The following is a 13,193-nucleotide window of genomic DNA, read 5'->3' as shown; positions in this document are numbered from 1 at the left end:
TGTTCAGATTGGTAGAGGCATTGCCATGGAGAATGCACTGGTTAGATAATGTTTGACAGTTAACCGCCAAGCTTTGTTTAAATTTGACCAGCTAAATTGACTCAGTGGCATAAATTATCGATAAATCATTGTTTAATTTAGTAAATAAAGTGACTGCAGCTATGGTAATCAGCTGTTCCTGGAACAGAAATAAATATTACTGAAACAGCTTTGTGGTTTCAAACTTTAAACAAACACCAAATAATTTGGCAAGTAAATGCATCTCTTCAAAGGAAGGGAAGTCTTATAGATCTGCAGGATGTGGGACTAAATACAGTGAAACCTTCCTTGCCAAATTCAATGAATAAACAGCCAGTAGAAAAAAAAATAGAGAAGTCTTGTAAGAGCAGCAATTAGATATGTTTTACACAACGATATAGGATTTGGTAATGCTGATAGATTTTTATTCAAATGTCCTTTAAATCCTGTTTTCTGGATAAGAAAATATCAGAATGTTTTCTTACCTCTTTCGCTTTTAGTGAAATTGGCCGGAGACCATAAGCTTGCAAAACCTGATGGAAAGAGGGTAGAGTCAGGACCAGTTTATCATCAAATCACCCAGAATCAGGGAATTCTCTCAATTCACATCTAATTACATAATAACAGACCCTTGCATTTGTATAGCACCTTCAAGGTAACAAAATATCGCAGTCATTCATCAAGGCACTATAAACAGAATGTCACACTAAGCCATATAAACAGATATTGGGGGAGATGAACACAAGTTCAGTTAAAGACGTTATGTTTATGGAATGTCTTAAAAGGGGGAAAGAGACAGTGAGTTTAAGGAAATGAGAAATCTAGAGCTTAAGGCCAAGGCAACTGAAGACATTGCTACCTTTACTGAAGTCCAGTTTCTTCCAAAAAGGGTGGCTCGAGAATCCAGAATCAGAAGAACTCAAATACCTCGGAGGGTTGTAGGGCTGGAGGAGCTTAGAGATAGAGAGGGGCCAGGGCAGACATGGATTTAAGACAAGGCAGTGAATTTTAAAGCTAAGGCATTGTTTAACTGGGAGCTGGTGCAGGTCAATGAACCCAATGTGAATGGGCAAACAGCAGTTGATGTAAGTGAGAGCACAAAGAGGTTTGGATGACCTCAAGATTATGGAAGGTAGAATGTGGCAGACCAGGCAGGAGTGCATTGGGTCTAGTTGATGGGGATAAAGAGGGTGCCAATGAAGGTTTTAGCAGTAGCTAGGCCATGAACGAGCATGGAGATGTGGTTGGAAGTTCATGTGGGATTAAAGATGGTGCACAAGTTATACACAGATTCAGAGTTTCCAGGGAGAGTGATGGACTCGGTTGGTGGAGAGACTATAGGCATTGGTTCCAGCCTTCCCAGTGTTAATTAGGGGAGTTTTCTGTTCTGGATGTCAGATCAGCAGTGGGACAATTTAGAGACTGTGTTGGAGTAGGGCTAGTTGAGAGAGATGGCTGTGAGATAGAGCCGGGTTTGACAGTGTACATGTGGAGGCTGATGTCATCAAGTGGTGGCAGGAGGATGGGAAATTGGAGAGCAGCAAGGGTCAGTCCTTGGGAGAACCTGAGGTAATGATGCAGGAACAGGAAGAGAGGCCAGTGTGGATGATTGTTCCACTCTGATTTGACAGAAGAGATCAGACCAAAGGCGAGTGTAGTCCCAGCCAGCTAGACAACACTGAGAAGGTGTTGGGGGAGGAGGGTGTGGTCAACCAAAGGCTGCAGAGAGTTCCAGAAGGATGATGAGAGATGTATTCCATACGATAATGGTTCTGAAATGTTAATGTTGAAGACTGCATTATGTCCCACCCATGTCACAAGGACTTGAGTGGGGAAAGATCCGGAGCTTCTAGAGTGAAGACCTTTAGCTCCAGGTCTCTCAGTGGTCTCGGTAACAATGTCAAACTACTCATCTAACATGCATTTAATTGCCATCATGCAATAAACTACGCTGTGTTTAAGATAAGAATTTCTTTAAGACTCACTAATTATTGTTGCTCGACCACTGCAAAACAAACAGGCCTTTAGACTCAGTCTAGGAAAGAGGATGTTAGCAACAAACTAGTCCAGCCTCAAGATGGCATCACAACACACACAAAGAGATTAGTTTATATTTATCAATCATTTGTGACTTCGGTAAGAGTTTGTGCACTGTAATGGGGAAGAAAACTGACTGGAAGGATTTCAACATGGATTTCAAGGAAAGATGGACATGGACTTTGGAGGAGACAATATGTTCAATGATTTTGGAGCGGAAAGGAAAGTTGGAGATGGGGCATTAATTGATAAACTTGGGGGTTCAAGAGTTGGCTTTTTTCTGATTAATCACATAGGATCATATAGGTTGTTTAGGATCATGGATCATTTAGGATCATGGATGATGTAGAATCATTGATCATTAGGAATCATAGATTATTTAGGCTTATAGATGATAGAAGATCACAGATCATATACAATCATTGATCAAGTATGATCGCAGATCAGCACAGAAGGTTCCATTCTGCCTAAATGACAGTTGTTAATTTTTTGAAATCTTCCAAAATAGTGAAAACAAATACGAGAGAACTCACGTATTTGGCATCTGCCCAGCCACTTTTGGGCGACCACATTTTGCCTTCACCCATCAGTCCCAGAGCAAGATGGGCAAGGGGAGCGAGATCGCCACTGGCACCGACTGTCCCCTTCTCTGGGACGTAGGAGAGGCAGGAAACTACAGGGGGGAAGGAAAGGGGACAGGGAAAAATCAGCTGGATCACCGATGAGAAAAGTATGTGGCAGGGTTTTAATCCCCTCACCCAGCATGATGAAAATGGAGACAGGGAGTGAAAGGCTGGGGAATTATGTTGGAGTGGCTCCAAAATGCGATCCCATAGCCATGTTGGCTTGACTGCCTGTTAACAGAGGCTGGCAGTGATCTGATTGATTAGTGGCCCAATCCAGGATAGTTTTTCTGGGCCATTGACATTTTACCAGCGGCTTGATCCACTCACCAAATGAAAAGGCCACTGGCTCTTTGGACCAAGCTTTCCAGCAGTTTTCCTGGGGGAAGGTGAAGGGAGAAGGGGTTGTGTATTAGAGTCAATGGTTCCTGGCACAGGGAGGAGGTCCCCAGCAGTAAGGATGACCCTGCAGCTCTCACACTGCGCTGGAGTGATTCCCCTTGGATCTCCATATGTTGCTGGATTGGCTGTCAAAGATTTATTTGTTGTTCACTCAAAGGGACCCCCATAATCTCCTCACTGCCTGAGCAACACCTACATAAGGCCATAAGACATAGGAGCAGAAATTAGGCTATTCGGCCCATTGAGTCTGCTCCACCATTCAATCATGGCTGATAAGTTCCTCGACCCCATTCTCCTGCTTTCTCCCTGTAACCCTTGATCCCCTTGATAATAACCTGTCTATCTCAGTCTTAAACGTACTCAATGACCTGGCCTCCACAGCATTCTGTGGCAGTGAATTCCATAGATTCATCACTCTCTGGCTGAAGAAGTTTCTCCTTATCTCCATTCTAAAAGGTCTTCCCTTTACTCTAAGGCTGTGCCCTCGGGTCCTAGACTCTCCTTCCAATGGAAGCATCTTCCCAACATCCACTTTGTCCAGGCCATTCAGTATTTTGAAAGTTTCAATTAGATCCCCCCTCATCCTTCTAAACTCCAATGAGTATAGTCCCAGGGTGCTCAAAAATTCCTCATATGTTAAGCTTTTCATTCCTGGGACCATTCTCATGAACCTCCTCTGAGCCCACTCCAGGGCCAGTACATCCTTCCTGAGATATGGGGCCCAAAACTGCACGCAATACTCCAAATGTGGCCTGACCAGTGTCTTATAGAGCCTCAGTAGTACATCCCTGCTTTTATATTCAAGTCCTCTTAAAATAAACACCAACATTGCATTTGCCTTCCTGACTACTGAGTCAACCTGCAAATTTACCTTGAGAGAATCCTGGACTAGAACTACCAAGTCTCTTTGCACTTCAGACTTCTGAATTTTCTCCCCATTTCGAAAATAGTCCATGCTTTTGTTCTTCTTACCAAAGTGCATGACCTCACACTTTGCCATGTTGTACTCCATCTGCCACTTCTGTGCCCACTCTCCTAACCTGTCCAAGTCCTTCTGCAGCCTCCCCACCTCCTCAATACTACCTGTCCCTCCACCTATCTTTGTATCATCTGCAAACTTAGCCAGAATGCTCACAGTTACTTCATCTAGATCATTAATGTATAAAGTGAAAAGTTGTGGTCCCAACACTGACCCTTGTGGAACACCACTTGTCACTGGCTGCCATCCTGAGAAAGACCCCTTTATCCCCACTCTCTGCTTTCTGCTAGACAGCCAATCTTCTATCCATGCTAGCACCTTGCTTCTGACACCATGGGCCCTTATCTTACTCAGCAGCCTCCTGTGCGGCACCTTGTCAAATGCCTTCTTGAAGTCCAGGTAGATAACATCCATTGGCTCTCCTTGGTCTACCCTGCTCATTACTTCCTCAAAGAATTCTAGCAGATTTGTCAGGCGTGACCTCCCCTTGATGAAATGGCAGACATAAGACATAGGAGCAGAAGTAGGCCGTTGGCCCATCAAGTCTGTTCCGCCATTCAATGAGATCATGAATGATGTAATAATTCTCAGCTCCACTTTCCTGCCTTGTCCCCCGTAATCCTTGATTCCCTTCCTAATTGAAATCTGCCTATCTCAGACTTGAATGTACTTATTAACCCAGCCTCAGCAGCCATCTGTCATAAAGAATTCCATAGATTCACTACCCTCTGCGAAGAGAAATTCCTCCTCACCTCTGTCTTCAATATGTGACCCCTTGTTCTGAGATGATGCCCTAGACTCTCCCACAAGGCAAAACAACCTCCCCATATCTACCTTGTCAAGTCGCTTAAGGATCTTATATGTTTCAATAAGGTCGCCTCTCATTCTTCTATCCCAATCCACTCAATCTCTCCTCATAAGACAGTCCCTTCATAATTGGTATCAGCCTAGTGAACCTTCTCTGGACTGCCTCCAATGCCAGTGGATATTTTTCCTTAGACAGGGAGCTCAAATCTTTTCACAGTATTCCAGCTGTGGTCTGACTAGTGCCTTGAATAGTTTTAGCAAATCTTCCCTACTGTTATGCTCCATTCGCTTTGAAATAGAGGCCAACACTCCATTTGCCATCCCTATTACTTGTTAAATTCGGATGCTTTCTTTTTGTGATTCATGGATGAGGAGTCCCTCTGTTCATAGCTTTCTACAGTCTTTCTCCACATACAGCCAAGTCTCCAGAGCCCCTGTCCTCTGATTGACTTTGCAGTGTGGAAAAAGCAGCTGCTTTCCTTCATCAGGATATGAAAAACTGCCTTGCAGGCAGAATTCAGTAACATACAAAGCATTACCATTAAATGCCTGGATTATTTGATCGAGGGTCTCTAAAGAGATTCCACTGTAACCCTTAGCGAGGACATTGATTCGGAGAGCCAGCAGCATCCGGGTCCTCTTTGGGGACAAGGGATCCCCGACACCTGGGGAAGAAGCAGAGATTTATCTTTCATCTCTCAAACAACTAAAATGGTTAAGGCTCCTTGTAACATGTAGGGGGCATGAAAGAAACCTGGCTGTCTTGATTGAATCTGTCACATCAATGCTCAGAGCAGTGAGGAAAGCAGAGCAGAGACTGGGACATTTTCAAAGGCCTATTTTGAGCTGAAATAGCGATTTCAAAATTTAAAATTTTTGCCACTGTTTAAATTATCAGTGTGACCATACATAGAACACAATGCGTGGTTCAGGTCACCAAATTACAAAGCAAGTTCCACAGCTTTTGAAAGGACACAGAAAGATAAACAAGCATGACTGAGGGGATGGAGGGATTCACCAATAATAAATTGGCATTAAAAGACAAGATTGTTTTGGTGATATTATTGGTGAATTAAGACTCTAAAATGACTAGATGCTGTAGATCACAACAAGCTGTTTCATCTGGCGCAGAACAACAGACTGGAGGACACGGCTTCACACAGGTAAATTGACAGAAACATTAACTCCAATTGCACACTTAACAGAAAAGCTGCTGGCCTCACTGTAAGCTAACCACAAAGATGTATAATTAATGGTAGGGCCTTAGGTAGTGTTGTAAAACAGAGTCAGAAATGAGAGATAATTCCAAAAAGATAAATGTTAGAATTGAATCTATGTGTCTCAGTGGTTCGCACTGCTACCTCATTGCGGCAGGGACTCAAGTTTGATTCTGCCCTCAGGCAACAGTCTGTATGATGTTTGCATGTTCTTCCTGTGTCTGCATGGGTTTCCTCCAGGTACATGTGTCTCCTTTTCTTGTTTTTTTTCACATTTAAGTAGCCAATAAACTCATTCTTTCTATAGCTCAAGAAAACCCAGATATATTTACATGAATCTAGTTTTATTTTAATTAATTTAACACATAAATATATTTGGGCTGGGGATTTTAATCCACAAGGAAATGGATCTTTTCTAAATTAACCTTGTTGCGTCCAACAAAAGGAGGAGATTGAGTTAAGAAGGGGAACAGGCTCATCCCTCCTCACCCAGGGGCAAATTAAAAAGCAAATTAAATAGATTGAATTCAGAAAATAGCCTTTTCTGAGATGGAAAGTGAGTAATTTGAGACAGACTTGGGGTAGATGTAGCAGGCTGTAGAGGAACGTGATTTTGAATCTACAGTTGACAAGTCGTGTCTTGATCTGTTGCAGACAAATTGATAGCAAGAGATTGGAATGATTAGTCAACACCTCCATTGTTAATCTGAGCCCTGTGTTTTTCAGAGTTCCGAAGAAGAGCCATACCAGACTCAAAACATTAACTTTATTTCTTTCACCACAGACGCTGAATTTCTCCCGCAATTTCGGTTGATTTTTTTCCATTCTTATTCCATTAGGCGACTACCAAGTTGGTAATAGATGAATGCAATGGAGCTTGGTTTTACTCATTTAGAAATTCCTGTGTGGGAATTTTGCAGTTGCTTTCATCCCTCCAATGAAACAGTGTGAACAGACTTTGCTTTCAACAAAACTACTTTAACAAAGGTTCACCATATCACCTGATAAATTTAAGTTATGCTTCATTGATAATATTTTAAAGCAGTGAAGGCTGAGCAACATCAGGAAAGAGAGAAAAGAGCCACTTGCAAGTTTACAGTCTTAGCAAAATGTGGAATAAACAGAATGGCAATCAATTACCCTTTGTATGGTATGATCAGCCTGTACCGCACACAAAACAAAACTTTTCACTGTAGCCAGGTGACAATAATAAATCAAATCAAATATTTCTTACCTACTGCTGCAGAGAGGATAACATTCTCCTGTAGCTGTCTGTGAAAATAAAAGGCTTTAATAATGAAGAGAGCAATGGGATACAATCAAAAGTAGCATCACTTTAGAATATACTCACTTGAGTTTCTCGTGGGGGATAACAGTCCTGGCAAATTTCCCGAAACCTGTGTTTATTCCATACTCCACTGTAAATTAAAACACTATGGCTAATGGCATCTATAATGAACACAGGTTAAGTTGCTTCATAAGTTGATTATCTGATAATTTCATACACTGGATGGCAGGAGGTGCATCAAAATTCATGTCAATTTGTCACACAAATGTTTTTAACTGAAGTAATATGTCACCTTGTCCTTTATTGATGATTTTTTCCACAAGGTCCCTCGATTCATTGACCCTCCTTTCTGCTTCTGAGGTAAGCTAAAAGATATAGGCACTTGTGTAATGACATGTTGTGGCATGTTTTGTACACCACTTGAAACGGGAGTGGATTTCTAACTCACCTTGATTTTGTAGCATGCTTCACCAAGCTGAACAAGCTGTTTTGTCGTTAAGCTATTTCCATCGAGGTAAATGTACTTTATACAAAGAGGGAAAGATCAGTCAAAAGATGAACTGGAATCTGCTGTTCGAGACAAGTTATTATTGTTCTAGATTTGACTTCATCATAATTATCCTCTCGCAGTTACTTCATATAAACTGGTTTTGCGTTATAAGGAGAGACTGGATAGGCTGGGATTTTTTTCACTGGAGTGTAGGAGGTTGAGGGGTGACCTCACAGAGGTTTAGAAAATCATGACAGACATAGATAAGGTGAATAGCCAAGGTCTTTTCCCCAGGGTAGGGGAGTCCAAAACTATGGAGTATATGGTTTAAGATGAGAGAAGAAAGATTTAAAAGGGACCCGAGGGGCAACGTTTTCACACAGGGGGTGGTCCATATGTGGAATGACCTACCAGAGGAAGTGGCAGATGCAGGTACAGTTACAATGTTTAAAAGACATTTGGACAAGTGCATGAATAGGGAAGGTTTAAGAGGGATATGGGCCAAATGCAGGCAAATGGGACTAGTTTTGTTTGGGAAACTTGGTCGGCACTATAGGGCCTGTTTCCGTGCTGTGTGACTCTATGATTCTACGCTTACAGAGTCATTTACCATATTGTTGTGACAGCGACACTGGACTAGTAATCATACAACACCAAGCTAATGCTCTGTGGATGTGAATCCCACTATGGCAGATGGAGAAATTTGAATTCGATTTAAAAATCTGGAATTAAAAAGCTAACCTAATGGTACGTTACTGTCAATTGTTGTAAAAACTGACGTAGATCACTAATGTCCTTTAGGGAAGGAAATCTGCCATCCTTACACAGTCTGGTCTATATGTGACTCCAGACCAACAGCAATGTGATTCGCTCTTAACTGCCCTCTGAAATATTAAGCTATTCAAATCATAGGGCACTTAGGGATGAGCAATAAATGCTGGCTCAGCCAGTGACGCCCATGTTCAATGAATGAATTAATACACCATTACTATATGTTACTGTTTACACCACAATCTCAAACAGGCACATGTTTAAAGGTGGAATTCAAATGCCAGACCTGCCCTCACTCACCTGCTGAGTCCCTTGATGTTGTCTGTATTTAGTTGTTAAGAATATACACATCAAATCATCAGTCTCGCTATCTACAATCTATACTCATGACTTAAACAAACAGAACATTTTATATAAATATGAATATGGGCAAGCACATGCAGGTAGTTTGGGATTATGGTCAGCATGGACTGGTTGGACCAAAGGGTCTGTTTCTGTGCTGTATGACACTATGACTCTATAACACGAGTAATGTATCTAAGTTGACTGAAACAAGGCTTTTGAAGAGGAAATAGAGAGGCTGCAAAGGAATATAGATAGGTTAAGTGAGTGGACAGAAAATTGGCAGATGGAGTGGGGAAATTTGGGGAAATATGAAGCGACTAACTTTGGTGTTAAGTTTAGAAAAGGAGAATTTTTAAAAAAATGTAAAGCCTGCAAATGGTGATGTTCAGAGAAACTTGGGTGAACTCATAAAAGCTTCCAGATATAGTAAAGCAACAAGGAAGACAAATATCATGTTTGCCCATTTATTATGAAGGGATTGGAGTGCAAGAATGAAAAGGTTTTGCTACAACTGTACAGGACATTGGTGAGACCACACCTGGACAGATGTTCCATATCCAGTTTCATTTGAGCCCTTTTTCATGGGAGCTTGATCAGCAGCGAGGGTGTCTTCCTGGAGACTCCATTCAGTACTAATTACTAGCTCACATCACCTATTTTCCATGGAATCTGCAATCCTTTTTTTTGGAACATCAACATCTTGTCATCCTTAAGTCTAATGCAGATTGATTTATGCTCCCTAACGTTTTAACCAATCTGTTCCACATGCTGTTGCATTGGGAACAACCCCTATGTAACATTACACAATTAACTGGACTGTGCACTAGTTTAATTGGATAGATATTTTAAAGATGCAATGAGCTGAATAGATTCATTCTCTGCTGAATCATTCAATGATTCCACGAGGTGATTCATGCATGAAAATTACATTTGTCACACAAGACATGTTCAATGCATGGAACTAATACTTGGATAGAATAGTGGTTACTTAAATGAAGCAATGAAATGTTAAAATGAGAGACTTGGGGGCGCTTTCCACATGGGCCAAGTGGCCTTCCACTTTTCGATAATCTGATGATTTATATGATTGCAAGAATCGAAATAATATCAGACAAACAAACCCCTTAAAAATGAAGACACTGAGTGAAAGAGACTTTTATATCAATTACTGTCAAGTGCAACTTCTAAGAAAAACAGGAGCAAAGAAAAGCAAGCCAAACCCCACAGTTAAACATCCGGAGGGGGTTTCCCTAAATGTTCGAAAGAAAGCCAATGGAAAGGATACTGAGAGGCCATGTCAGACGTCAGTGGATCAGGTTCATCAGTGTCCCCTTGGATAACTGTGATGGAGAAGTTTAGAATACACAATTAATGATGGTAAAACCTGTTTGACTGTTGCCACGTGCATATGCTAATGATATGACGATGTACTCTGACATTATACAGTCACATGCTATTGATACTCTAAGAGGAATGGAACTGTGGTGGAGGGCTGGAAAACAGAGTCTTCACTATGATAGCAAGAACTGCAGATGCTGGAGTCAGAGGTAACACAGTGTGGAGCTGGAGGAACACAGCAGGCCAGGCAGCATCAGAGGAGCAGGAAAGCTGACATTTAGTTTGTAAATAAAAGGGTTTGCAGGAACTCCTGGGAGTCAGGTAACAGTTATTCTTTTATAAGGCAGGGACACAGATGCAGCAGAATTGGTGTAGGGCCAGTCCAGAAAAAGACAGGACTGAGCAGTGTGGGGCTGAACCCAGATATCAGGACCTCAGGGTGGGCACAATGAGTGAAGGCTCAAGACATGGGCTTGTATCCATGGTATCAGTAAACTCCATGGAGGCGAACGCGTAAAATGCTACAACAATTTCTTTTAATCTGAGAAAGTACATGGAATTACCAAATGTCCAAGCTCAGTTATTCTGAAGTGGTGACTGAAAGGAGAACCTTAACGTTTGTTGTGTCATGGAATTACTTACCAATCTGGATGAAATCATTGTTTTCTAGGACATCCCTGATAGTGTCCCCAGGATCCAGCAGACCCAGTCCCTGACAGCGTCTCACTGAGAACTTCACATCATCTATGCAGTGCAGGTCACCACAGTACACTTCTCTCTCTCTGTAGCGTGTCAGAGCCTCTTGTCCCAACCAGTGAATATTAAGGGAAGGGTCTTTACAGGGAATGATCATCCACTTCTGCCTCACACAGACAGTGAAACAAAGCATTTCTACAACGATTGTCAGAGTTCCTGGGCAGGATTTTCAAATATATCCCAACTATAATTTATAAAGGCTTCTGTCAATGAATAAATATCTTAAAAATGATCAGTTTTTGCTGTAAAATCTAAAACTTTACTAATGACTTCAAATATTAATTCTCATTTAAACTGTCAACAAGTGTTGGACAGAATCAGTGAAAGAACTAGTTTGGCTTTAATTTATTCTGAATTGGGTTAAAACCTAATTTATTATATTTTGGGTGTTATCATTGACAGAGCGACTGGGACATAGCTTAAAATGACACAAGCAGAAGTCTTTTGGTTGCTTCTGTTCCATGTTTATCCAATGAGAGGCTATAATATGTGGTATATGAATGCTAGAACCAGGTGAGGAGGGCCAATATGCTCCCGTCTTTTTAACCCTTTCTTCGTCAGTTGCACAAAAAAAAACTTCCCAGCACACAGCTATCATTTCAATTAAAACATAAGATAAAAATGAAGGAGAAAAGTATGAGGTTTACTTGCGTGGAGGAATTTTATAATTCAGTAACCCTAAAAAAAACTAAAAATACAGCGTTAAACACATTCACATGTAAATACAGGCAGTAAGTTTAAAAACAAGAATGTGACTTCTACGGGTAGGAGAAAGAGTCTACGCAGTTTATAAAAAGTCTTTGCTCTGTTAGATTTTAAACCTGGTGCTTGTTGACTTGTATTCTGTAACAGTGCTGACGTCTGTAGATTTTGACTTCTTCCTGAATGGTTGTTGTTCCAGGTTGCTTTTTTAGCAGACGCTGACTTCAAGCTTGAAAGAGACAGGACAGAGGCTCGCAGTGTCTTGGCTGTTATCAGTACATATTTCCTCCTCTCTCTGCTTTGCTGCTCAATTATATAATCTTGCTCCTGTCTCTCCAACCTGCAGGTATAATCTGCAGAACACCTACGCTCGGTTCGCAATAAACAACTGCACCTCCCAGTCGCGAACCATTTCAACTCCCCCTCCCATTCCTCAGACGACATGTCCATCCTGGGCCTCCTGCAGTGCCACAACGATGCCACCCAAAGGTCGGAGGAACAGCAACTCATATTCCGCTTGGGAACCCTGCAGCCCAATGGTATCAATGTGGATTTCACAAGTTTCAAAATCTCCCCTCCCCCTACCGCATCCCAAAACCAGTCCAGCTCGTCCCTGCCTCCCTAACCTGTTCTTCCTCCCACCTATCCCCTCCTCCCACCTCAAGCCACACCTTCATCTCCTACCGACCAACCTCATCCCACCCCCTTGACCTGTCCGTCCTCCCTGGACTGACCTATCCCCTTCCTAACTCCCTACCTACACTCACCTTTACTGGCTCCGTCCCCGCCTCTTCGACCAGTTTGTTTCCTCTCCACCTATCCTCTCCTCTATCCCTCTTCTATCCGCCTCCCACTCTCTCCCTATTTATTTCGGAACCCCCTTCCCCTCCCCCTTTTCTGATGAAGTGTCTAGGCCCGAAACGTCAGCCTCTCTGCTCCTATGATGCTGCTTGGCCTGCTGTGTTCATCCAGCCCTGCACCTTGTTGTCTCGGATTCTCCAGCATCTGCAGTTCCTACTATCTCTGAGTAGGAAGATGGACAGGTTAGAGGTGGTCAGGGAGGTGAGGAGGAAGGGGGATGGATGGACATGGGATAAGGCTCGGGGTGGAGGGATTTTGATGCTGGTGAAGTCAATATTGAGGCCACTGGGCTGTAAATTCCCAAGGTGAAATATCAGGTGTTGTTCCTCCAGTTTACATTTGGCCTCACTCTGGAGGTGGAGGTGGTCAAGGATGGACGTGTCGTCAGGGGAGTGGGAGGGAGAATTCAAGTGGGTGGCAACAGGAAGGTCGGGTTGGTCAGCGCGTGCAGAGTGCAGATGTTCCGCGAACCAGTCCCCGAATCTGCGTCTACCCTCAAATCCCACCCCCATCAACAATAAGGATAGAATCCCCTCAGTCCTCACGTACTACCCCACCA

The 13,193-nt window shown here is 42.5% G+C and overlaps 1 protein-coding gene across 2 annotated transcripts in view; it reads right to left on the bottom strand.

The window, feature by feature from the left end:
- The window catches only part of LOC109911017 (histidine ammonia-lyase-like), a 28,771-nt gene extending 16,581 nt beyond the window's left edge, over positions 1 to 12,190 (bottom strand). Inside the window, exons 1-10 of one of the 2 annotated variants that reach the window (XM_048610548.1) lie at positions 11,893 to 12,190; positions 10,263 to 10,317; positions 8,933 to 8,954; positions 7,820 to 7,894; positions 7,664 to 7,736; positions 7,435 to 7,501; positions 7,318 to 7,355; positions 5,406 to 5,531; positions 2,589 to 2,728; positions 504 to 551 (exon numbers count right to left, since the gene is read on the bottom strand). In XM_048610548.1, coding sequence (XP_048466505.1) covers positions 504 to 551; positions 2,589 to 2,728; positions 5,406 to 5,531; positions 7,318 to 7,355; positions 7,435 to 7,501; positions 7,664 to 7,736; positions 7,820 to 7,894; positions 8,933 to 8,954; positions 10,263 to 10,273 — 600 coding nt within the window. In that variant the 5' untranslated portion in view covers positions 10,274 to 10,317; positions 11,893 to 12,190. Of the gene's footprint in view, positions 1 to 503; positions 552 to 2,588; positions 2,729 to 5,405; positions 5,532 to 7,317; positions 7,356 to 7,434; positions 7,502 to 7,663; positions 7,737 to 7,819; positions 7,895 to 8,932; positions 8,955 to 10,262; positions 10,318 to 10,957; positions 11,205 to 11,892 lie in introns of those variants that run through there. The other variant, XM_048610547.1, reaches the window with a different exon arrangement.
- Between the last annotated feature and the right edge of the window lie 1,003 nt (positions 12,191 to 13,193).

The sequence above is a fragment of the Rhincodon typus genome, chromosome 22, assembly GCF_021869965.1.
Source record: "Rhincodon typus isolate 14 chromosome 22, sRhiTyp1.1, whole genome shotgun sequence".
Taxonomy (NCBI): Eukaryota; Metazoa; Chordata; class Chondrichthyes; order Orectolobiformes; family Rhincodontidae; genus Rhincodon; species Rhincodon typus.
This window is presented reverse-complemented; position numbering and strand designations above follow the sequence as displayed.